General features: G+C 43.7%; 1 protein-coding gene across 1 annotated transcript; it reads left to right on the top strand.

Moving 5' to 3' along the window:
* Positions 1-22,460, top strand: DNAJC8 (DnaJ heat shock protein family (Hsp40) member C8). The gene is made up of 9 exons (XM_052663406.1): positions 1-93; positions 3,456-3,557; positions 10,869-10,925; positions 14,060-14,126; positions 14,644-14,738; positions 16,279-16,350; positions 19,061-19,152; positions 20,158-20,233; positions 21,639-22,460. Exons 1-9 carry the CDS (start codon positions 16-18, stop codon positions 21,759-21,761), a joined length of 762 nt encoding a protein of 253 aa, XP_052519366.1. The 5' UTR covers positions 1-15; the 3' UTR covers positions 21,762-22,460.
* The last annotated feature ends 3,310 nt before the right edge of the window (positions 22,461-25,770 follow it).

Here is a 25,770-nt window from a genome sequence, read left to right on the forward strand (position 1 = left end):
CGCTGGGCCGGGGAAATGGCGGCTCCAGGAGAGAGCGGGGCTTCGGGTGGAGGAGGCAGCACGGAGGAAGCATTTATGACCTTCTACAGTGAGGTAAACACGGAGTGAGGAATGGCGGCACCGGGGCGACCCCGCCCGGGGCTATCCTCCTAGTGGGAGAAAGCAGTGATCCTCCTGGCCTGGACCGTTGGGCGGCCCCTCCTGTCTGGCCTTTTGGGAGGTGGGGGACTCGGGGTGTGTGTGCGTCTCCTTCTGATACTGCAGGGGGGATCCCCTGGAAAACTAAAAAGGGGCGGGGGTCTGACGTCTGCGGGGAGGTGTCGAGTTTGGCCAACGAAGTGCTTGGGCGCGCGCAGAGTTTCCCAAGTTCACGTAGTCGGGTGCTTTCTACGGCTGGGAGAGTGGGTCTACTGGAGGCTGGTTAAACGGGTTGGTCCCCGATTGTATTCAGAACGGAAGCACTCTCTCCTCTTAGTCCTCTGTAGTGAGTTTTAGTAGTAGTTATTTCTGACATTCGAGAACGCTAGGCATTGTGCATCATGCCTTGTAGGCACTGTCTCCATTTTACAGATGACATACCTGAGGTTTAGGGAGGTGAAATAATTTGTTCAGGGTCTTAGAGCAGATAATAGTTTGGTATCATGTTAGGACCGAAGTAAGTTTGGTTTGAGCCTCATTTACTGTCGCATCTCCATCGGGTACTGCGTAGTAGTTACTCAGTGAATATTTGTTGAGTGGATGAATGAATGAGTGGATGAATGAATAAAAAGGATGGCTCTTGGAGTCATAGGACCTCGGATTGGATTTTTGCATGGCTGTTAACGTGACTGTGACAATTCTTTCAAGCCATTGATTTTGCTAATCAATTTTCACGTTTGTAGAACGAAGTTTATTATTAAAACGAGTTTTAATGAGGGTTCAAAGAAAGTTTCATAAAATATAAAGAAGAAGCTACTTTGTGAAAGTTAAAAACAAGGCTGGATGTGAACTTCTTTAGCTTGGTGTGGATTTGAGGAATGGAGTTGCTCGCCACCTGGCTGTGATGTATTCAGAGTTAAGCACCATGTTACATTCACCTTTTATCTCTGGTATTTGTAACAGTGCTTGCTACATAGTTTCCCTAGTGGCTCAGACGGGGAAGGCAATGGCACCCCACTCCAGTACTCTTCCCTGGAAAATCCCGTGGGCGGAGGAGCCTGGTGGGCTGCAGTCTATGGGGTCGCTAAGAGTCGGACACGACTGAGCGACTTCACTCTCGCTTTTCACTTTCCTGCATTGGAGAAGGAAATGGCAACCCACTCCAGTGTTCTTGCCTGGAGAATCCCAGGGACGGGTGAGCCTGGTGGGCTGCCGTCTATGGGGTTGCACAGAGTCGGACACGGCTGAAGCGACTTAGCAGCAGTGGCTCAGACTGTAAAGAGTCTTACTGCAGTGCGGGAGACCCGGGTTCCATCCCTGAGTCGGGAAGATCTCCTGGAGAAGGAAGTGGCAACCCACTCCAGTATTCTTGCTCGGAAAATCCCATGGATGGAGGAGCCTGGCAGGGTACACCATGGAGTCCGACAGGACTGAGCGACTTCACTTTTGTTACATAGTAGTTTCTCCGAAATAATACATTTTAAAACAACATAGTACGTCCATTTATAGTCTACTTTCAAAATGTCTCATTCACTTTGAAGTGTTAATTTGCTGGTACCAGTGTTTTCTGGTGGCTCAGATGGTAAAGAGTCTGCCCAGAATCTGCTGCTTATACGGAAGACCGGGGTTTGAACCCTGGGCGGGGACGGTTCCCTGGAGAAGAGAACGGCTACTCTCCAATATTCTTGCCTGAAAAATTCCATGGACAGAGGAGCCTGGCGGGCTACAGTCCATGGGATTGCAAAGAGTCAGACACGACTGAGCGACTAACAATGATGGGTACTGAACAATTATAGGGGAACTTGTTTTAATTTCTTAGTTTTTTTTTTTTAAAGCAATCCTGGTTTGTTTAAATTTTAATGTCAATTTCATTTGTGAGCTGTATTGCACAGATGACTGGTGTGTTTTTTTTGTGTGTGTGGGACGGAGTATTTTCTCCTGGGGGCAATGACTTATGACTGTTTTGCTGTAGTTTGCGCTCATCTTAGCTACTCGTGATTATGAACAGAACGGTTTTCATGAAATGAGTTATATGCTCATGGGCTATGGGTTTCATATTAGGTACTGTACAAACATGAGTGGGTGTCTGATTTTCCCTTTTGTGGCCCCATTGAAATGAGCCATATCTCTTAGGAAACTCCAGCAGTGCTAGAGCTTGCCCTGCAGACACCTTTTTTTTTTTAATCTACATATTCACTGGCATGGTTTGTTTAATGAGAGAAAATGTCTAAAGGAGGACCATTTAATCATCATTCACCTAATGTTTATTGAGCACCTGATATGCACTTCGTCCTGTATTGTTTAGCTCCTTGGAGAAATGGTAGTTGACAGCAGAAAGAAGAATCCCGTCTTCATAGGGCTTTCATCTTACAGAGAAGGCTGAATAATGAACAGATGTATAATATAGTGTTAGGTAGTGGTAAGTGCTATGAGGAAAAATGAGACTGGGAAAAAGAGAGTACGGTCGAAGGTGGGGAGTGGCGTGCTGTTTTACAGGAGTTAAGAGGGAAGGTGCTGAGAAGGAGCAGCTTTTCCTGTTACTGAAATCCTTTCCAACTCTGTTTTGGCCATAGAAATAAAGATAGTATATATACTATGCCAGAGGTTCATTCCAACTAAAATTTCAGTTCTGACAGTGGCACCAAGGATGTTTTTCTGGGGCTAGCCTGGTGCTTGTTCTCCTTGGTATCGTATTCAGGTCACGGATTTTTCTATTAGAGTTCGAAAGGTAGAGTTATTTGCTCCCTCCCACATACTTTTTAGGTGTATTTTTTTTAGTGTCTATTTCAGTGTAATTGTATTTTTCCTTTCTTTAAAAGTTGTGAATTAAGTTCGAACATTCACAAGTACATCTTCCATCATTAGAGTAGAAACTCTTTGAAGGTAATAGCTGTGACATATTTATTTTTAAATCTTCTTGCTCCCTGCTCTGGAGTCAAACTGTTGGGGTTAAAATTCTGGTTTATAACTTAAGTGATTGGGCAAAAATCTGAGTGGTTACAAAAAAGTTGAGTGGTTACAAGTCAGTTGACCAAACTCTTAGGTTTGTTATCTGAAAAATGTGGATAATGGTGGTACCTACCATAAGGGATTGTTGAGAGGAATCAACACCTGTAAAGTTTTTGTAATTTCACATTATATTAAGTCAGTAATTGGTAGCTGTTGTAATTATTCCTAAAGTGTTTAGCAAAGTACCTTGAACATGTAGACACGCAAATAAATGTTTGCCGACCATGTCGGTGAGTTACTTGTTGAGATGACAATTTATAGTTCATTACTGAGCTTTACTAATGAGGTTTTTATTCCCTTTATTTTAGGTGAAGCAAATAGAGAAGAGAGATTCAGTTCTAACGTCCAAAAATCAGATTGAAAGATTGACTCGCCCTGGTTCCTCCTACTTCAATTTGAACCCGTTTGAGGTGAGCTGTCTGATGTTAACGTGGCCTGCAGTAAGGAATTTTACCTAGCTGTGGGCAGACTTACTTCAAACACATACCTAATTGGTACTATGCATAGTTGGAATTGAACTTGGGTGGCTTTATTGTGAGCAGAGCTTGCTGTCATCTTTTAGTAACGCAGATATATATAGATTTATTTTCAGGTGCGATGGAATAGCTAGCCTTGGTAAATTTAGGGTCTTTGATTTAATTTATTTGTTAAAACTTTCCTGTTTCACAACCATAAAATAACTCAACAAGCAAAAAATGATCATATAGACAAGGATGTACACTTTTGAATTTCCTTAGTTTTATAACTTCAAACATTTCCTGATGGTAAAAGTAATTCATGTTTCTTATAAAAATTAGAAATATACAAACAGCAAGAAGAGTCATGTATAATTCCATCTAAGAAAACACCTGTTTATTAAAAAAAATTTTTTTTTTGAAGTATAGATTTTTTTAAAAAGTATTATTTATTTACTTGGTTGCACTGGGTCTTCATTGCTGCAAGGGGTCTTTCTCTAGTTGTGAGTGGGGACTATTCTTCAGTGAAGTGTGCAGACTTCTTGTCATAGTGGCTTCTCGTTAGATTCAGTTTATGCAATGTTGACAAGAATAGCACAGAAGTGACACTGCATTCTCTCTGTCACCTGTAAAGTGGAACATGATTTTGATTTAGCCTATTACTAATGATGTTAAGTTGATCTCTTAAAGAAGTGCCTGCTAGGTTTGCTTATGAAATTAACTTTTTTCCCCTTTCTAGGAACACTTTGAGAATGTGTGAATGTACTGTCCTTGTCGAGGTTTCAGTTTATTCATTTGTCAGTGTAGACCTGGGGTTTCCTATTTTATTCAGTGGGTTATGATTCAGTATTATTTATTCTGATGCTCAGATATCCCAGATTTGACCAGCAGGTTACTTTCAAGCCAGCGCTTGTCTTTTTTTTTTTTCAATCACTGTTTGATTCATAGGCACTCTTGTACTTCTCTGAACCCAGCCTTGAATTAACCATTTCTTTGAGGATCTCTTGAATTCCTGTTAATGAAGAATGAATTTTAGAAGTCAAGGTTTGGGTGCTGAGCATGCCCGTTGCCATTGTCATTACTCCCAGGCCCTGTTGGTAGATAGGGCTAAGGCGTTTGTGTGTGTGTGTGTGTGCGCACACACACAGGTATTACATAAAAGTTCAACCCAACAACACAGGGTTTATTCCAGGACGTTTTTCTTCCAGTGTTCATAGTTCCCTTCTCTGATAGCAGTCTGGCTCCTGTTATCTTTATTTTTTAAAGTACTGGTATTTTATTTATGCATTTGGCTGCCTCGGGTCTTCGTTGTGGCACACAGGATCTTCACTGCATTGTATGGAATATTTGGTTGCGTTGTGTGGGCTCCCTAGCTGTGCCACACAAGCTTGGTAGTTGTGGCACACAGGCTTAATCGTTCCTTGCCCTGTGGGAACTTAGTTCCCTGATCAGGGGTCAAACACTTGTTTCCTGCATTGCAAGTCAAATTCTTAACCAAGGCCCTGCCACTGTCTCTAATATATATGTTTACTTAATTGATGCCCCTGTATGAATCTGATCTCCCATCCCTTCCCTCATGTGAATGCCCTCCTCTGCCTGCTTCACTCTCACACCAACCGCAGGTTGCCTCGCTATGCAGAAACCCCTCTCCCTACCTCTGAACTCTCAACTCCACTGCCAGGTCACCTGCACCTTGGGTGTGGGTCTCACCTGGCTCTGCCTTCCATGCCTGCCTTCCAGCCGCCGGGAGCTGTCTTCATCCTTCTTGGGTCCGGCATCCTCCCCACCAGGCAGGCATCCTTCCTGTCCTGCTCTGGCTTTGACACCCTGTGTTAGGCTACCTTCCTCTGGGAGCACCCTCGCCACCTTACTTGGGTTCTGACTTCATACTCCAGGTCACTCCCTGCATGGAGGTCCTCTTCACTCTGCTCATGTTCCAGCTCTCTGTGCCAGTAAAACCTGGGCTCCTGGTCCCAGTTGGGCTGCTCTGTTACTTTGATGCCCTCCTCTGTGGACACCCACCTCGCGGTGCCTCGGCTTGCACACCCCCATGCTAGGCTTGGGTTTCATGGAGACGTCCTTGTTGGGCTGCTGCACTCTATGCCCATCCATGTTGGCAGTCTCACCCTGCTTAGGCTCTGACACCGTGGGGCAGGCTGCCTGTCCATAGAGATGCCCTCTTCAACCCACTTTGGCACTTCCCGTCGAGCTACCCTTCTGTGGATGCTCTTCTCACCCAGCTTGGGTTCTGGCGCCACGTGACTGGCTGACACTCCTCCTGGGGTTCTTGTCTTCTTTGTCCCAGATAGACTGACGCTCTGCTTTGGCCATCTTGACTTCCTACCTGAAGTGGATGTCTACTTTACCTGGTCCCACTTAACATATTTGAAAGAGAAGAAGAAAATGAAAAAGCTGAAACTTAATCACAACTAATCATTAATTAAGTGTAACTTAACTGATCATTAATCGTTTAGTTATGATTTTGGGGAGGACAGAGAAGAAGATGATATATTTGAAAGGTGATGAAAGAATTTGACGGTATATCCATTCTGTTGTGTTTTAAATTGAGATAGTGTATACTGTGAAAGGGGATCACTTGATTGTATAGCTTACCCCTTTATTCGTTAAGATAATTCGTGTGTTCTGTGGAGATGTGGTTGATGAGGAGTAACACTGTTGGGACTAGCGTGAATGCTAGGATTTTGCTGTCCTGCCAGTAATGGAACTTGCTGCTCCACAGCTCCTGTCCTGTAGGAAGTGTGTGTGAATGTGTAAAGACTAGGTAGGGTTGGCACACTTGAGGAGGTGCAAGGTGGTGTTTAAGTCTGCAGGACTCCATGACTGTCCGTTAGAACTTTTGCCTTTTCTCTTTTTTTACAAATATGCTGGCCACTGTATAGCATGGCTGTCACTGTCGACGTCTTTTTAAATTGAAGTGTAGGTGACATGCAGCGCTGTGCTAGTTTCAGATGTGTGGCAAGGTGATTCAGTCATGCGTGTGTGTGTGTGTAAATATATATTCTTTTTCAGATTCTTTGCCATTTTAGCTTATTACAAGGTATTGAATATAGTTTCCTGTGCTATATAGTAGTAGGTCCTTGCTGTTTATCTGTTTTATATATAGAAGTGTATATCTGTTAATCCCAAATTCTTGATTCATCCACCCTCCACCCTCATTGTCTTCTTGTAAAGTTGACTTTTGGCCCTAGGTCAGGATTAGGTATTCCTAGAAATTTAGGAAATCTTTCTGTTGAGGAAAAAAAAAAAATCTTCCATTTAGAAAAAAATCTTCCGTTTAGGGAAATACTTCTGTTTCTTCATGCAACAACTGGAGACATCTAAATGAATCAGACTTTTCTCTAGAAGTAAGCAGACTGGTCTTTTCCTGGTAAGAAGAAGTGATGTCATAATAGCTGTCCTGTTGGCTGTAAATTGAAATGTGAGTAGTCGTCCTGTGTACCATTTTATTGAGCAGCAGGTAGAAGAGGGACGCTGAGGGGTCTTATTACAGGAATTCTAATCCACAGGGCATTCCCTGCCCCCGCCTCCTGCCGTCAGTGCAGCTCCCTATTTGGACATATTTCTAACCTTCAGCTATTAAGCGAGCATCTTTCTCTTATGCATTCTAAGAATGTTTCCTCCCCCACTTCCTTTCATAAGCTTAGATGAATCTGTGCTCCTGCTGAGTCCTGCCTTCTTCATGTTTCTTTTTTCTGTTTAACTTTAAAGCCCCGGAAGGCAGCACCACAGACTTTTGTTTTCTGTTTATCTTGTTTGGCACGTTGGAAAGAAAGATATTTGTCTCACAGGACTCTGGAACTTGCACATTATTCACAGGTCAGAGAGTTCAGAAATGACCTAAGACTGGATTTCTCTTTCAAGCAGAAGATCCTAAAGGTGACAGTTGCACTTGGTTTGAGTTCAGGAACTTATATTGATGTAAATGCCACAGTCAAGCGTTTGCCTTTCTGTGTGATGATTTATTCACTCTCTGAGGTCCAAGACTGTGGATTTTTCTTTGCAGCATCCCCAAAGCCAAAGACATCGTAGGAGCTCAGAAAAATCTTCCAAGAGTCTGAACAGACCTGTGTGCTTCCTTAGAGTCATACTGACTGACATAGTATTTATCATGTTGGTAAGAGTTACTTGTGACTTGTCTGTTCCTTCCTTTGTGGACCTTAAATTCCAAGAGAACAGTAGTGAGCACAGTATCTAGCAATCCGTGTCGCTTATAATTTGTATTGAATGTGTAAACTGGCTTCAAAGAGGTCGGGGCTGGTTTAGGCCTGTTGTCTTTACTGTGTTTCACGGCTACATATGGCACCTCCAGTGCTTAAAGATAGGAAAGGAGTTGGATTAGCTAACTTTGAAGGCACTCAGTGACTACATGTTGCAGTGATCAGTGTATCTATGATCTGAGTCTTGGAAAAATAACTTTTGGCATGTGTCTGTGGGTATGTGTACATTTATACATTTTTGTTGTTGTTTAGTTGGTAAATCATGTCCACCTCTTTTGTGACCCCATGGATTGTAGCCCACCAGGCTTCTCTGTCCATGGGATTTCCCAGGCAGGAATACTGGAGCAGGTTGCCACTTCCTTCTCCAGGAATCTTCTCAACCCAGGGATCGAACCTGTGTCTCCTGCATTGGCAGGTGGATTCTTTACCACTGAGTGACTGGGAAACCCTATATGTATACATACCCACTTCATTTTTGCCACATCATCTGAAAGGAAGCTGTAGACATTGATGCTTCATGCCTAGGTATCTTAGCATTCCTCTTCTCCAAACAAGAACACGTTTCCACATAACCACAACACTATTACCGCACCTAGGAAAGACCACATTACTGCAATTCAGTAAACATCATCGGGGACAGAGTCCACACTCAAATAACTCTAATTGTCCTTAAAAAAGCCCCCAAAACCCTCGGTTATAACTATTTTAGTTTTTAACCAGGGAACCAGTCAAAGTTTATGAAATACATTTGGCATGATTGGTTCTAGACTGGAGCTTTATTGAGGCTTTCTTTTTTTGTGAAGGCGGGATGATCTCTATCCTTTGATATTCATCTGAACACCTCTTTGGGTGTGCTGGACTTCCATTTGTTTGTTCCAATGCATTCCTTTTTTTCAGAACCAGGAAAGGTAGGGTTCTCTAAATATTTGTGTGTGTGCAGTTATCTCCCTTTGTCTGTAAATCTTATTTAGCTGTATTTTTCCTTTTGAGTGACTCCCCCCACTCCCAATTCCTTTCTCTCCTGGGGTGGTATGGTTGGGCACACTCATTCTTGAAAAGTCTTTGTTTTAAAGATTTTCCTTTTCCCTCATCCCCAGTTGTATGCCTGATGTTTGAGAATGGGTGTGCTCTTGTAGTAACCTTCAGAAGTCTCTTGAATGTAGGGGTCATTCAGCCTCCTTGTCTACCAATAACTCTGCTGCTGTAGGTGGGCTGTTTGAATGTTTGGACAGCTTGCTGTAAATCTTGACATTACTTGTTGTCAAGTTTTTCTGAGACTCTGTAAGCATCTGACTAAGTTTGGCAGATTATTTTTCAGTTTTAACTTCTTTGGTATGTATTTTTCATTTCAAGATCTTTTTTTCTCTTTATCCCCTTTAATGACTGATCATCAGTTCTATTAACCTCAAACACACTTATTTCTGACCTCTGTCATCTTTCCTAACCAGGAATCTCAAGCTGTAATATGATTCAGATCACCTGGGGATCTTGTTGAAATCTTGATTCTGATTCAGTCTCACTGATGTGGGGCCTGCTCTTCTGAATTTCCAACAGACCTTCTCACCCTCTGCCCTTCCTTATGCCTTGAATACTAAGTAAATAAATAGATGCTATGTTGAATCTATGGAGTAAACTGTGAAATCATCTGGTTTAATTGTATTTCTTATAATGAACCCTTCTTTAAAAAACTGTATTTATGGTAATTTAAAAAATGTTTTCCCTTACTTATCTTTGCATTTCTAAGGATATAGCAGCATGTTCAGCAGGTAGTAGCTACTGTGTAAATGTTTGAATGAATCTATGTTGTGGTGGTGGGATCAGAATCCTTGATGAGAAATGTCAACACCAGGATACCCAGGGTTGGAGAAGAATGATAAAATTTGTTTTTAAACCGTATTGTGCAAAAAATAACAGATGTCCCTGCCATTTTGCTGTACGCTAGTTCTGCTGAGCTGGAATCAGAGTTTCCCAGAGTGAGCCCCAGGCACTGGTCTCGGGTTTCCACTCTGGGTTGAGAACCATTGAGCTGTGTAAATTTTAACATGGAGCCAAGTTGCATTTCTGAATTGAGGTGAAAAATCAGGATATATTTAAAGTGATGAAAGGGAAGAACTTCCAACCAAGAATATGCTACCTGGCAAGACTCTTGTTCAGATTTGACAGAGAAATCAAAAGCTTTCCAAACACTCAAAAGTTAAGAGAATTCAGCACCACTAAACCAGCTTTACAACAGATGCTAAAGGAACTGCTCTAGGCAGGAAACATAAGAGAAGGAAAAGACCTACAACAAAATAAACCCCAAACGATTTAGAAAATGGTAATATGATCATATATATTGATAATTGCCTTAAATGTAAATGGATTAAATGCACCAACCAAAAGACAGACTGCCTGGATGGATGAACACGTGTGCAAGTACGTGTATCTCCACTTAACCACATCACTCTACTTAAGCCTCCAAACTGTATGTAATAATTTTATAAATGTTAACATTATGGCTTGCAGTTGTAATTATCTTTTATTTAGTTGATTGTGAAAACTGATAAACATCTTTTACTGTTGTTAAAAAAAAATCAGGTAGTCTTGTGGGGGGGTGCTTTATTTGAAAATCAACAGTTTTTCCTCGTTTAAGAAAAACGAACAGGTAGCCAGCCTAATTATTTCCTTGTTGGGTTGCTATACTTTCTCCACATTTGCAAAGATAAGTAGAGGGTGGGTGCTCTACTTAATGAAAAGGAGTGAATGAAGGAGGAGGCAACATTTTTCTCATGGTCTGGAAGCATGTACTGGTTATAGGGTAATTTATTATTTTTCTGATGGAGTGAAAGTAACCACTGAATTAATTGAGAACCCTGAAACACTATAGCTGTTACTGTGTTACAGGTTTACTCATTTCTGTTTCTTCAACATTTTTTAGAACTGTTCTAGAACACTGACAACTGTTAGATGTCAATTATAATTATTGGGCATCTCTTAAATCTATAAATTCTTTTAATCTCTTTTACAGTTTTGATTTTGATTCTTCCAGGTTCTTCAGATAGATCCTGAAGTGACAGATGAAGAAATAAAAAAGAGGTTTCGGCAGGTATGGTACTCTGTTCCTGTAATAGGTAGAGTTTGAGCCTTTTGGAAATGTGTTGAGCATGTGATTTTCTTCGGACTTACTGTTAAACAACTTTTGGGCGAACTTTTAACTTATTTTTTTTTCTTAAATTTTGTAATTCTCAAAACAAATTACAGTGACTTAATCTTAAATAATTGAATGATCATAGCTTACCTATGAATAGGGTGAATTTTACCTCCAAATAGACTCTCTCCAACCCCTTAATTAAGAGGGGAAAGTACAAGGTAGCATAGAACGCTTTCACGGAGTCATATTATACAGTACTTACCAAATCCCCTGGCTTGGTAAGGGGATCATCTCTCTAGGAGAGAACATGTTAAATGATTCATAGTAGTGATTTACTTTTAAGATCCCATTCCTCAATAATTCTATCTTTTGTGAACCTATATGAATACTCAAAAGATACCTGATTTAATACAAAGAGTGCTTTCAGAAAGTTCTCTCAGAAGGGAGATCCAAGACCTCTGATTATTGCTCTTTCTAATATTCAGGAACTCAGGCTGTAGAGTTCGTAGTAGCCTTTTAAAACACCCTTCCAGTCTGGGGCTTCTCTGTTGCATCAGACGGTAAAGAATCTGCCTGCAACGTAGGAGACCTGGGTTTGATCCCTGGGTTGGAAAGATCCCCTGGAGAAGGGAATGGCTACCCACTCCAGTATTCTTGCCTGGAGAATCCCATGGACAGAAGAGCTGGGTGTTCTGCAGTCCATCGGGTCACAAAGAGTCAAACACAACTGAGCGACTAACGCTTTGACTTTCAGTCCAGTTTTGACAGCTGAGTAACCCCCACCCTTTTCCTCTATGAGCTGAATAATCATACTTCCTCTAATGTCTTTGGAAATTAAAATTTCTTTATATTTCATGCCTTTAAAATTTCTTTTTTCTTCAACTTACATCTTTTATGTACTTTATTTTAAAAAGTTTTTTTTGGCCACACTGTGAAGGATGCAGCATCTTAGTTCCCCCACCAATGATCAAACTTGCACGCCCTGCTGTAGAAGCATAGAGTCTTAACCATTGGACCACCAGGGAGTTCCCTGTGATTGGTTTTTCAGTACAGTCATTGCCTTTCCATTGCTGACTCATAATTGTCTTCAGATCTATTATTAAGCCAAGGTGTTTTTAATTTTTGCCCACCCAGTCATTTCCCATGATATAACTTGATAGTTTTTTTTGGTTCCTGAGTTCTACTCTGCACTTATGTTCAGCGTTTGCCTCTTTTTCTAAAATTTCTAGTTTTCTAGTGTAGCACATTAGCAGTTTTCCCCAGTTAAGTAAGCATTTATTCAAATTCATAGTCAAACCTTTAGACTATTTATGTAACAATACAAATAACTCTGATTTTTTATTTAGTCGTTAATAGGCCCTAATTGTTAAGAGTCTGTGCTGGAGCTGTATGACTTGAGTTTCAGTCTTGGCTGTACCTCTTAGAAGCACTGTGAGCTCTGGCAAGTTACTTTCAACTTTTCTGTGCCCTGTTACCTCATTTGTAAAATTCATGTAACACTAGTGACTACCTTGGGATTGTTAATAAGGATTTGAATGAGGTTACACGCATGAGCAGTTAGACTAGGTCTTGTTTATGTGCTATTGTTTATGTGTATTGGTACGCTAAGTTCTTTACTTGCATTATCTCATTTCATCTTTACAACAATCCAGTGATCTAAAGGTATATAGTATTGCCCCACTTACAGAGGAGGAAACTGAGGCGGAGTAAGTGAACTGCTCAGGGTCTCACAGCGAGTTGGTGATTGCAGTTGGAATTGGAACCCAGGATTCCGGCTCTGGTAGTGCTGGGGCTTAGCATTAGAGGCCCACTTGCTTTCATCCCAATGCAATCCCTGTGTTCAAGCTGTTTCTGTCTGTCAGTGACAGGTCAGTGGTTCTTAACCCTGGCTGTCTGAAAGGGTCACCTGTGAAGGGTTTTGTTTTTAATTTTTTAGTCATAAGAAGTTTTAATTATATTTTAAAAAGAAAGAATAAAACAATGAGAGCCCATATATTCACCATCTGTATGCAGTAGTTTCCTTCAGTAGCTGTGTATTTTTGGCTGAATTGTAAATTACAGACACCGTGATACTTAACACCTAAATACTGAAGCAGTTATCCCACCAAAGTAAAGAGGACATTTTCTTTTTTCTTTTTTAATTGGGAGTATAATCACTTTACAGTGTTGTGTTTCTGCTGTACAACAGTGTGAATCAGTCATAAGTATACATATATCCCCTCCCCAAAAGGACATTTTCTTGCATAACTGCCTGTCACACCTAACAAATCAACACCAGTTCCTTTGTATAATATCATCTGATACCCAGTCTCTTGCTCTGCTATGCTCAGCCATGCCTGACTCTTTGCCACCCCGTAGACTGTAGCCTGCCATGCTGCCCTGCCCATGGAATTTTCCAGGCAAGAATACTGGAGTGGGTTGCCGTTTCCTACTCCAGGGGATCTTCCCGACCCAGGGAAGGAACCCACATCTTTTGCATCTGCTGCATTGGCAGGCAGATTCTTTATCACTGAGCCACCTGGGAAGTCTGTGATACACAGTCTATAGAGATTTAAAAGACATTTAAAAAGTACAGATGCCAGTGACTCATTCAGAAGGTCTCAGGCTGGAAAGTAGACCCCTGTATTCCTAAAAATGTTCACAAGGTTCAAGCACAGCCGGAACTGAGAGCTGCTGCTTCATATTAGAAATTCTTTCAGGAAAGAGATGATATCTCAGACCTGTTTAATCCTCTGTAGTGCTCCATGTAAGAAACATAAAAGGAACTTGGTACTTTTCATTTTTCCCTTCCCTCACCCAAATTATCAGAGCATCTTCATGATGCCAGGCTGATATTTGTTCTCAGCTAGCTGTTTTCCACCTGTGTGCATTTACCTGTGGATAATTGAATGTTATTAAGGACTAGTATAATACCTCTGGGCATTTTATGACATTTATTAATTAAAAAAAAAAAAAAAAAAAAAAAAAAGCTTCTGGCTAACAGTTTTTGCCCTAGTATCTTAGAGCTTTTGGTTGTAGAGAGGTGCAGTGCAGGTGAAGAGTTATTAAAAGTTCCTCTTACTGAAAAACTAACTTTTCTCTGATTATAGTTATCCATACTGGTGCATCCTGACAAAAATCAAGATGATGCTGACAGAGCACAAAAGGCTTTTGAAGGTATTTGTAAATTTACCTGCTTGTGAGTAACATTGTGTCAATGCTAAGGACTAAGTGTTCCTAGTCCTGGATCAAGAAAAGAATGTTGTAGTTTTGTCTTCTGGTCATGAAGAAGCTGTGGTTTTCAGAATAGTTGTCATTCAAAGCAGAATGTTACTGTTTGGAAATAGGCCTTAACTTTGCTTAGTTAAAACTTTTGTGTGCCAACAAAGACTATTACTGGGTAGGCTCATTCTTTTTTTCCTTTGAACATAAAAAGTAATTGGAAGAATTTGATCACTGAATTAAATCTAGATATGGTGTAATTAGCCTTGAGTGTATATTTAATTTTCTTCCAAGGCTCTCAAAGAAAGTCATTGCCGTAGTTGTATGTTTTTAAATTAGTGTAACAACAGTAAATAATTTAACAAAGTAGGGAATGCTTGTAGATGGCACAAGTCCATTTGCACTGCCTGAGTAGAGTTCAGACTTTGAGAGGGTGTTTGCAGAAACAGTTAATTTCAATGTTTTGCATTAGCTGTGGACAAAGCTTACAAGTTGCTACTGGATCAGGAACAAAAGAAGAGGGCCCTGGATGTAATTCAGGCAGGAAAAGAATACGTGGAACACACCGTAAGTATTTATAGTGCTGCTGTGTTTACAGGAAGTATTGGTGCGCCTCGGCACCCTGCAGGAGGGTAAATGTTACTGTTGACATAGCAACGCCTGCCTGGCCTGACTGCCCCTGTGGCCTCCGCTCCTTTGCGGTGGTTGTGGTCATGCACAGTGTGTGCCTGAAGCTGGCCTTCACTCCTGGCACTGAGGGTGCATGGCCAGGACGCTGCACCTAGCTCTTTCCCTAGCACTCCCATGTGTGGAAAGCTCTTTTTGTCTTCTCCGCCCTGTGCCCTGTTCTGAGAGTGGAACATTAGAGCAGCCGTGCTGCTGCTTGGCCCTGGACTGTTATCCTTGTCTCTGTGAAAGAGCTGAAACAGGGGCTTGAGAAAGTCTGGCAAGGGCATGTGAGTACATTTTTATAAAAAAACAGGAGGAGGTACATGTCTGTGTTATAGCAGGGTTGGGAAGGACTCACCTGAAATGAATTCACTTATAGCTGGCTTTATTTTTTTGCCTAAATGCCTAAATCTCCTGAGTGGTGGGAAGTGTTAAGAAACTATCTTAACTATTTTCTAACTAGCTATCTTAAGAAGGGTCTTTGTTTTAATTTTTCACCTGGGGCAAAACTCTTGAGGCTGTTTTATAAGGGCAGTTTCTATTGGGAATGAATATAGATGTGACCCTTTATTTGAAGAGCTTTGGTATCTGTAACAACTGTATAACCAGTCATAGTGATGAGGCCAGTTTAGATGAAGGAAATGAGTAAAAAGAAGAGACAGACTGCCATAACTGTGTCTTGTTGGTCAGACGCTGGAATTCGAGGGCCAAATTCTGGTAGATACCCAGGAAAGGACCTGACCATTTGTCCACGAATTATTGTAATTGTTACCCTTCCTCTGTATTTTGCCTGTAAAGAAGCCACCACTCTTAGGCTGTCTGACCACAGGGTGGCAGTAGGGCCTTTCTGAGCTTGGAAGGCACTTAGCGTTTTGCTGGACTGAATGGTAATTTATTGGAGTAAATGCCATTCTTATGTGAATGGATATATTTATTTTCTGGGGGGATCTCAATGGTGGCCAAAATGATGTGAAAATTGTTGGTTTAAGGAGGTTTCCCGGTGACAGTTACCCAGAATGCAGGTGTAGAAATGCCAGAAAACAGTCATATTTGATGCTGCAAATTCTGTAGCTTCTTTAAAACTTGACAGATCTACTTTCTTTGCTATAAACACATAACCACGAGCCCTGAAAGATAAATGCATAATCTGTTCACTGTGTCAAAGACTCTTTGGATCTGGCCTGGGATGTGAGTTGGGGACAGCGCCCCTGTTTGTCCCCTGGTGTGTTGGATTTTAGATGAGGTTGGAGAAGGGACCCCGGTTCCTCGTTTTCTTCGATTGCATTGCTGGTTTGGAGGGGAGGCAGGGGCTTATCTTTTTTCAATGCAGACTTTTTGTTACAACTGTAGAAAGGTGCACACATCATATGTGTGCAGCTTAATGGATATTGTCAAAGTATAAGTGCTCATTTTTTGATGGAAAAAAAATTCTTTTTAGGTGAAAGAGCGAAAAAAGCAATTAAAGAAGGAAGGAAAGCCTACAAATGTGGAGGAGGATGACCCCGAGCTGGTAGGTTCGAAATGGGAAAGGCCACGCCATCTCGTGTGAATGCTTCACAGCCGCTGGGTTAAAGAGAGGGAGGTGTGAAGACTGATGCGCGCATGCTGGAAGCAGTTTACCTTAAAATGTTAACACGTACATGCATTCTGCCTTTTGAAAAATCCAACTCTTTGGGGGACAGAGGACTATGGCTTTTCCTTTGAGGATGTGTCTGCTTATTGGCGCTCACACTTGACTTTATAAAACACTCAAGGCATCGTCCATGGTTCCTGCTTTTAATTTCTCCTGAAGAACATCGCAAACTGAGGTACCTATGAAGCAGACCAAGAGCAGAATCCTAGATTGTTGTTTTCAGATACCTCACCTGTACCTTGAATTCAACAGCAGTTATTTTTAGAGTCTTATGTTTGACTCTTTCTAAAGCATTCCACTTGGTTTTAAAAGAACCAACAAGGGCTTCCCTGGTGGTTCAGTGGTAAAGAATCCACCTGCCAGTGCAGGAGACATGGGTTCGATCCCTGATCTGGGAAAATCCCACAGGCCTTGGAGTAACTAAGCACGTGTGCCACAGCTACTGAGGCTGGAGCTCTAGAGCCCAGAAGCCTCAATTACGGAGCCCACGCGCGGCGGCTCCTGAAGCCTGTGTGGCCTGGAGCCTGTGCTCTGCAACAAGAGAAGCCACCCCAGTGAGAAGCCGTGCACCGCGGCTTGAGAGTAGTCCCTGCTCGCCACAGCTAGAGAAAAGCCCATGCAGTCAGGAGGAGCCAGCAAACAAACGCGCCAGCAAGCATTTGTTTTTATGACCACATTCATCCATTTCTGTGATGTTTTAAGTCGCCTAAGCACAGTGCAGTTGCAGCTGGGATGGTCCGCTTGGGAGCAGCCACAGTGACTCTGGGCGCACAGCTGTCTCCCAGCTGTGGGCACCCGTCGTGCTTCAGGTAACAGTATGCTTCAGGGAAATGGCAAGCATCGGTCGATCCTGTGGGCTCTTCAGTGGGGATTGGTTAAGAGAGAGATTCTACTTATATATTTGTGTCTCATTGCCTCACTAGCCTGAAAAATGTCAGGTCATCTTAATCTTGCCTCAAGTTAGGTCAAGTAACTTGACCCACATGCTTATCTTAAACGATTCGCAGAGGGGCAGCTGTCCTGCTAGGGCTGCTTCCTATCAGCTCCTTCCATCAGCAGCTGGCCCCCTCTTCTGTGTGGCAACACTGCTTCTTGAGAACTGTTAGGCCATCTTTTCTGCTGAATTTTAGGTTTACTCCATTTCAGTATTGTAGTTTTTTTCTCCTCAGCCCTACTTTCCCTTCTCTTTATGCTTTTTAGTCTTTTCTGAAGACTCATGTATATTCCTTGGTCCTTCTCTGTTGTTAAGAACCTTAACTTTTTTTAGTTATTCCCCTCCCCGCCCCACCCCCTGCCCCCCGATTATAAAGGAACACATGCTAATGATAGAAAATTCAGAAAAAGCAGAGAAATATAAAAAAAATTAAAATCACCAGAAACGGTTCATCCAGGAACTTTAAAAAATATTGAAATATTCATATGGCTTCCATCGCCTCTTTCATTGTCCTTATTAGGGACTGGACTTTGTCAGCATTGCTTTCCTTGAGCACTGCCTGGCAGGTAACAGTGTTCAGAAGTGATAGTAATTTGAGGATTCCTTTATTTCCCTTTTTCTCCATATATCACCCGTTGCTCTAGTGTCTTTGAGTTTAGGATATAAACCCTATGAAATCTGCATGATGGGTTATTTTTTTATATTTCTTTGTATATTGAAATATACAAAGTGTTTATATTGTGTTACAAATATAATATTGTGTTATCTGTTTCTGTCAATGTGTGAGTCAGAATACAAGTTCAACTGCATACAACTGAGACCCCAAATGATGGTGGTTTGAACGAGTTGGTGCCCTTTCTCTCCCCAGTGTAGCTGTCTTTGGGGACATGGCTGCTGGACTGTGTGATTTGAGGCCTCGGTGTCCTCCTTTCTGTAGCTCTGCCACCGAGTGTGTCGACTTCCATTCTCGCAGTCCAGGAGATGTGGTCACCCTCACGCACGGCAGGGTAGAAGGAGAGGGCAGGAAGGAAGACGTGTGCTCCCTCTAAGAACATTCCAGAAAGCAGCTGCATCACTTTTCCTTACAACTCATTTGCTGAAACTTCAGTTACATGGCCACAACTAGCTACAGAGAAGCCTGGGAGATGCAGGCATTTATGCTGGGTGGCCATGTGCCTTGAGATAAGGGATTGTGCAAGAAGGGGGAGAGATAATGGGGTGAAGATGGGGATAGCTAGTAGCTCTGCCTCAGTCGAGAGATTTCCAGGACCAGTCTGCTTGATGGCACCCTCAAGTGGTACAACTAGGCCTCAAGTGGCCTCACTCAGACTAATTATGAAATATGTGTAGAAAGAAAAATTGGAGATTATTTTTGCAAGTTGGAAAGGGCCCTCTGAAATTTCCATGGTTCTGATAAGCAGGTTGAGTTGCTTTTGTTTTCCCCACTGATGCTTTTTTACCGGAGCAAAGCTCCTCTGTATCATCCTCATGTGGAAGAGTTCATAGACGTATGTGTTATTTATCTCCCAGGAGAGAGCCAGCATCAGTTTTTCCTTGTTGGTCTAATTTGCCTTTGTCCTAGGCTCTATCAAAAAATATTTAATTCAAATTGCTGATAAAATATTTACTTTTCTTTTGTTCTTTTTTTTGTAGTTCAAACAAGCAGTGTACAAACAGACAATGAAACTCTTTGCTGAGCTGGAAATTAAAAGGAAAGAGAGAGAAGCCAAAGAGATGCATGAAAGGTATATATTGGTATATTCGTTTAAGCCATGTCTAAATACCTAGATTAACCAAGATGGTTTTTGGGGATTTTTCTGATGAAGCAATTACTCTGCAGTACATCATTTAAGTACTTGAAATAGGAAAACTTTGGAATCACTAGGGTAAGGAATTCTGTCAGACTTCTGGGAAATATTGAATAGGTTTGTCCTTAGGGCGTTTATAATCAAGAGTGCGTGTTGTTTTCTTCCTGATTTCCTGGAGTGAAGTAGGCAGTTACTGAGGCCAGAGCCTTTTGTGTGAATAGTGGCTGCAATTTTGGTGAGTATTTAGTACTGTACAATGTGATCTCTTACAGTGTACTTATTGCCCTAAAATGTGATTTGTCTTCCTCATCAGAAATCTCGAGGCTGGGGCTTCCCTGATGGTTCGGTGGTTAGAACTCCATGCTTTTCACTGCTGAGGATTTGGTTCGATCCCTGTTCAGGGAACTAAGATCCCAGAAGCCAAGCAATGTAACCAAAAAAGTTAAAAAAAAATAAAAATCTTGAGGTTAATTTAGTTTACATATTTTGTATTGTTGATTGGTGTTCAGCAATAACTAGGTTTTGTTAGTTGGGATTGTGTGAAGTGGCTTGTTTGGGGTTAGGGTTTTGTGCAGAAATCCTCTTGAATGAGAACTTTTGCTGCTGTGATGGCCACTCATGGAAGTAAGGTGGCCTGGGTTCTCAGGGTGGCTTTGTCAGGGTCTGAGCCCAGAACCTCCGGTTAGTGTTGGCTGGGCTTTGATGACCTGATCTGTCTGTCTCTGTAACGGCAGTGTCTGTATTTTGCCCCACAGCCCTGCCACGGTCTCATCTGCGTGTTTTAGAATGAGACATTCGTGAAGTGCTCTGAGCCCTTTCCAGGAGAACCCTAGGGAGTTGTCTGACTTTGTACGCTGGCTTCTGTGGGGAAGATGCCTAACTTGTATGGTTAACACAGTCTCCAAGTGCCATCTAAATCCTGTGGTTTGGTTTTCCTCCTAGGAAGCGACAGCGTGAGGAAGAGATTGAAGCTCAAGAAAAAGCCAAACGAGAAAGGGAGTGGCAGAAAAATTTTGAGGTAAATTTCCAAGGTGACGGGGGACTCTTATTCCAGAGGGAGAAAGCTTCCCAGCTGAGAAACTTGATTGCCGGGCAGTCCTGGGACTGCCTGGGGCAGACTGTCAGGGAGGTGGTGCGTGTGGGGAAGAGTAGGGGCTTTGGGGACCGAGTCCTGGCTCAGCCGCCTCTCTGCTCTGGAGCTAGTTGGCAGGGGTGTGACAGGCACAGCTGCCAAGTGGGCTCAAGACAGTGGTTCACACATTTAATTTAGGGATAAACGTGGAGCAGTGCCCTACTTAGAGGTCTGTAAGTAGAACCCGAGGTTCTTGTAACCCCTAGTGTCCTGCCTGCAGAGAGACTTTGGGCTTGATTCCTCTTTGACATCCTGGTTCATCCTTCAGAGGCTCAGCCCGGTTTCCTGAGTTGAGCCACATTTGGTCTTATCTTCTGTTAACATTTAGGATTCAGGGTAGGGATTGGCTAACCAGAGATGCTGGCTTTGTTTCTGTCCCACCGCATATGTGCAGAGAGCGAAAATGAGAAGGCCCCTCTGTAAGGGGGAAGGATTCCTGTGGTCTTCCCAGCACAGCCGGCCAGGCATTATGCTGGTTTCACATCTCCGTCCAAATTTTAGTGGGCAGAAGGAGGGTGTGGGGGAAAGAGTGACTGTACTGTTGGCCAGACAGGTGGCTTTGAGAAAAGGATACAGCCTGTGAGCCCTGGTGTCTTTGTTTGTGAAGTGGCATGACACACCACAGCTTTTGGTGAGGGTTAGAAATGTTGTTGCTCAGTCGCTCAGTCGTGTCTGACTCTGCAACCCCATGGACTGCAGCGCACCAGGCCTCCCCGTCCTTCACTATCTCCCAGAGCTTGCTCAGGTTCATGTCCATTGAGTCGGTGATGCCATCTAACCATCTCATCCTCTGTCATCCCCATCTCCTCCTGCCCTCAACCTTTCCTAGCATCAGGGTATTTTCTAGTGAGTCAGCTCTTTGCCACAGGTGGCCAAAGGATTGGAGCTTCAGCTTTCTCTTCAGCACAATTCGAAAGCATCAATTCTTCAGTGCTCAGCCTTTTTTTTAATGGTCCAACTCTCACATCCATACGTGAGGATTAGAAATAGCATGCACTATTATTAGAAATAGCACTAAATATTTAGGCCAGAGGTCCCCAGCAAAGGATAGCCTCATTGTCATGAGTTTTACTCATTTCATCCTCCTTTTCAGCTTGTGGCTTCTCCTGCCTTCTTGGGGGTGGTATGACTCTTTCTTGGCCCCATGGAAGTGGGGGGAAACCTCTGCTTTGTTATACTGTGATTATTCCAGAGGACCAGGCCAGGTCAGCATACAAGGGGGATGGCAGAGCAGGTGTAGCCCTTCCTTTCTCCAACTGGTTTCTTCACCTCAGACCCCTTTTGTGTTTAGGAAAGTCGAGATGGTCGCGTGGACAGCTGGCGAAACTTCCAAGCCAATACGAAAGGAAAGAAAGAGAAGAAAAACCGGACCTTCCTGAGACCACCGAAAGTAAAAATGGAGCAGCGTGAGTGACCGCCAAGGGTCACGGCCACAGAACCTTCCCCAACTGTCTCCCTCCTGCTTTGAAGGACTCATTCTTTCCTCCCATTTTCACCCCAACATAGAGTAGTATTTGCTTTTTAGTCCATTTTGTTTTCAATACAATTTAATACCGATCAGAGTAATTCTTTTGTACATTGAAATGGGGGGCTCGGTTTAAAAGAAACCTCCCCCGACTCTTACCCCCCAGACCAACTGGGACCGGAAGGTGCTGCCTTCTCTTCCCACAGCCTGTAACTTAATGTTTTGTACTTCACTGAAGTGTGATGGTTAGAAGCGTCCTGTGTAGTTTGTGGAAATCATCCAATTAAACACACTGCTGACACTGGTGTTGCCGTGACTTCAGAGACAAGCCTGGGCCACCTTAGGAAGCCCCCTCGCTTCAGTTCCTTGCTTCTGGGCGTGGCGTCCTTCGAAGCCCCAGATCAGATGGGAAGGCCGCCGACACCCAGAGCGGTCACTGAACGCCCTGACGTCCCTGGAGTTCGGCATGTGCTTTCCCATCTGACTGGCCAACCCGCGTGGCATGAGGCTCCAAGCCACCCGACCTGTTCACTTTCCAAAGAGCTAGCCGTGCTCCATCCCGTACCATGGTGTCCTCGCCTGTCTGCATTTGTTAGTGGTAATATTCTGTATGTGTAATAAATTTTTATACCCTAACCACCCATGTACTATTGCTCAGGTATTATTATTCCACGGGTGGGTCTCTTGTTGGGCTTGGCCCAGCCACAGAGTGCTTTGGATTTGGACAGACCTGGCTTCTGACCATTTACGTGCTGAACCTTAGTTTTTTGCACCTGCAAATGGGAATATAGATCACTGGCCCCTTTAGGGAGGATTAGCTACAGCTTATATAAGGTAGCTGCCATAGTGCTCAGCGGGTGTTGCCAGTGTTATTTCTGTGTGAAATGAAAATACTGATTCTTTTGAGGATTAAATGAAATAGTATATGGATGCATCCTGTCAATGGTATATATACCCTGGTGTCCTGCTGGCTGAGAGAGACAGGACTAGCCCTCGGGAGGGGCAATGCAGAAAGAAAGGTGACACCTGAAATGTGAAGATAGAGACTGGGTGACTTGAAGCTAGACTTTCACAAAGTTTTGCAGTAAAGAGTTTTAGTAATCACCGAGGTACAATGTCTTGTAGTGTTGAGAGATCCTCCAACTTCTGACTTGCTTCTCTACGGGAGGGGGCAGAAGCTTGGGTGTCTTACTGTCCTTCTAAGTCCAGCTGAGTCCAAACTGCAGGTGATGAGACCACCAGGGTGGCTGGGTGGGGTTTTAACTAAAACCCGACCGGGATGGAGAAAGGAAACTGTTTAGTCAGCCTGCGGAGTGATGTCTGAGGCAATGCTGGCCAGCCTGCGGAGTGATGTCTGAGGCAGTGCTGGCCTCACTGCGCTGGAAACATCCGTAGTGTCTCTTAGCTTGAGCGCCCCCCATCACTCCAGGATGGGTGTGTACTTGCCCACCCCTTCCCTGGAGGTTATGTGGTGGTCACAGTTCAACTGGCTTTTGTAAGCTCATGAGGACCAGGCCCTATCTTTGTCCCCAAGGAGGTTGTGTCAGTGATCAGCTCCAGGTATGCTTGTGAACCCAACAAATATCCTGGCTTAGGAATAAAACATGAACGCCATGGGCCCTTGCCACTGACCTCATCTTCCTGGAGTGTATGGGTGGTGAACCGGCATGAAAGGTTCGGTGCATCTACTCTCCGAGGAGGGTACCTTTGGTCCTGTTCTAAGTAGTCGGGAGTGCTTCCTGGAGGAAGTGACCTTTTTGAAGTTGCACACAAGTGGGGCCTATCTTCTCACAGAAGTCTGGCGGCAGGCTGTTTCCACGGTTGCTCATGACCTCAGCAGTGCCACCGAGGAGCCTGGCTCTTCCTTGGCCTCCCCTCTCTCCTCTCAGGACTCACCACCTTACAGTTGCAGCGTCTTGGGTGGTGGCAGCACCATAGCTCACACCTGTTGCCAAGCAGAAGGCATCCAGCAAGCAAAACTTGCCCCTGGAGGTGTCATTGGCCCAAAAGTGTACAATGTGGCCACCTCTAACTGTAAATCTGGGAAAACAGCAAAGGAGGATGGGCAGCCCATAGACCAGGGTGTGCCCTTGGGACTGGATACCTACTATTTCCAGTAAAGTCTTGTTGGCAAGAAAGGAAGAAAGGCAGATTGACTGGCTTAGGACAGGGCTTGAGGGGAAGATGTTTCCATCAGAGGGAACGGTGTGTGCAAAGCCCCGGAGGGAAGAGTGTAGAAAATTCATGGAACTAAACACCCTTTTGTCATGCCTGGAGCAGAGAAGTGGGGCGAGGTGAGACCAGAGAGATCAGAAAGTCATAAGAAATTTGGGTTTCAGCCACGACATCCTCTTTTCCCAGACGGACTAACGCCTTTCCATTTCCCTTCTGGCACAGGGTAGCCACAGACCCACTTGGGAGGTCAGCAGTGGTCCCAGCCCATTCCCATAACCCTGCTCAGAGCAATCTTTTCAACGATGACTTTTCCTGAGAGAGAGGTGTGTGTTAGGCACTACACCAGCTATGTTACTCAGGCCAGGCATGGCTGTAGCAAGTGGTCCAGCCCCTTCATCCGTGAATAGTGGAGGGGGCTCCTCAGGCAGGAAAGGCTGGATGGAGGCACGCCAGGGTGCAGAAAGAATGAGAGGCTAGATGAACCACTTAACGCTTCTTCCTGCAGTTTGCTGTGAGTAACAGAGGTGTTCCCAGCACCGCCCATCTCCCCGCCTGCAGCTCACTGCTTGCTGCCTGTGGGCCACCCTACACTGAGCCAGTTAGGGGTCGCACCCGGGCATTTAGGCCTCAGCTTCATCACATGTCAAGTGAGAACCGACCCTTTAAAAAGAGGTGTAGCAATGGAATATTACTCAGCCATTAAAAAGAATACATTTGAATCAGTTCTAATGAGGTGGATGAAACTGGAGCCTATTATACAGAGTGAAGTGAGCCAGAAAGGAAAACACCAATACAGTATACTAATGCATATATATGGAATTTAGAAAGATGGTAACGATAACCCTGTGTGCGAGACAACGAAAGAGACACAGATGTATAGAACAGTCTTTTGGACTCTGTGGGAGAGGGCAATGGCGGGATGATATGGGAGAATGGCATTGAAACATGTAAAATTATCACATGTGAAACGAATTGCCAGTCCAGGTTCGTTGCATGATAGGGTGCTCAGGGCTGGTGCACTGGGAGGGAGGAGGGAGGGGGGTTCAGGATGGGGAACACATGTACACCCATGGCGGATTCATGTCAATGTATGGCAAAACCAATACAATATTGTAAAGTAAAAAAAAAAAAAAATATATATATATATATATATATATACATATATCAGTAAGATGGATAGCTGGTTAAAATAAATAAATAAAAAATAAAACGAGGTGTAGGACTTTCCTGGTGGTCCAGTGGTAAAGGAATCCTGCTGCCAGTGCAGAGGACGCAGTTTCCATCCCTGATCCGGGAAGATCCCACCTGTTGCGGGTAACTAAGCCTGTGTGTCCCAACTACTGAGTCCGCGCTCTGGAGCCTGCAAGATGCAGTTACTGAAGCCCGTGTGCTCCAGAGCCCCTGTCCCGCAGCAAGAGAAGCCGCGGTGATGAGAAGCCTGTGTATCAACAAGGAGTAGCCCCTGGTTGCCACAACTAAAGAGGGTCCGTGCACAGCAATGAAGACCCGGCGGAACCGAAAAATACATAAAAATGAGGAGTAACCACTGAAAGCATCAGTCTGGACACTCAAAACCCCCCACCCCAATCCCACGGCTTCGAGGCTGTCTGGGGCTGCCACAGATGGGCACCACCTTCTGGCCCCTCTCACGGACTCCAGGTTGGAGAGAGAGTGTGTGTGTGTGAGAGAGAGTGTGTGTGTATGTGAGAGTGTGAGTGTGAGTGAGTGTGAATGTGTGTGTGTATGTGAGAGTGTGAGTGTGTGTGAGTGTATGTGACTGAGC

Source organism: Budorcas taxicolor, chromosome 2 (genome assembly GCF_023091745.1).
Source record: "Budorcas taxicolor isolate Tak-1 chromosome 2, Takin1.1, whole genome shotgun sequence".
Classification (NCBI taxonomy): domain Eukaryota; kingdom Metazoa; phylum Chordata; class Mammalia; order Artiodactyla; family Bovidae; genus Budorcas; species Budorcas taxicolor.

What these genes read in the sequence shown, in the direction of transcription:
- DNAJC8 (XM_052663406.1), top strand. Translation starts at nt 16, where the DNA reads ATGGCGGCTCCAGGAGAGAGCGGGGCTTCGGGTGGAGGAGGCAGCACG. An exon ending in TAAAAAAGAGGTTTCGGCAG is followed by an intron (nt 10,926 to 14,059) that starts GTATGGTACTCT and finishes CTCTGATTATAG; the next exon opens with TTATCCATACTGGTGCATCC. An exon ending in AGTGGCAGAAAAATTTTGAG is followed by an intron (nt 20,234 to 21,638) that starts GTAAATTTCCAA and finishes TTTTGTGTTTAG; the next exon opens with GAAAGTCGAGATGGTCGCGT.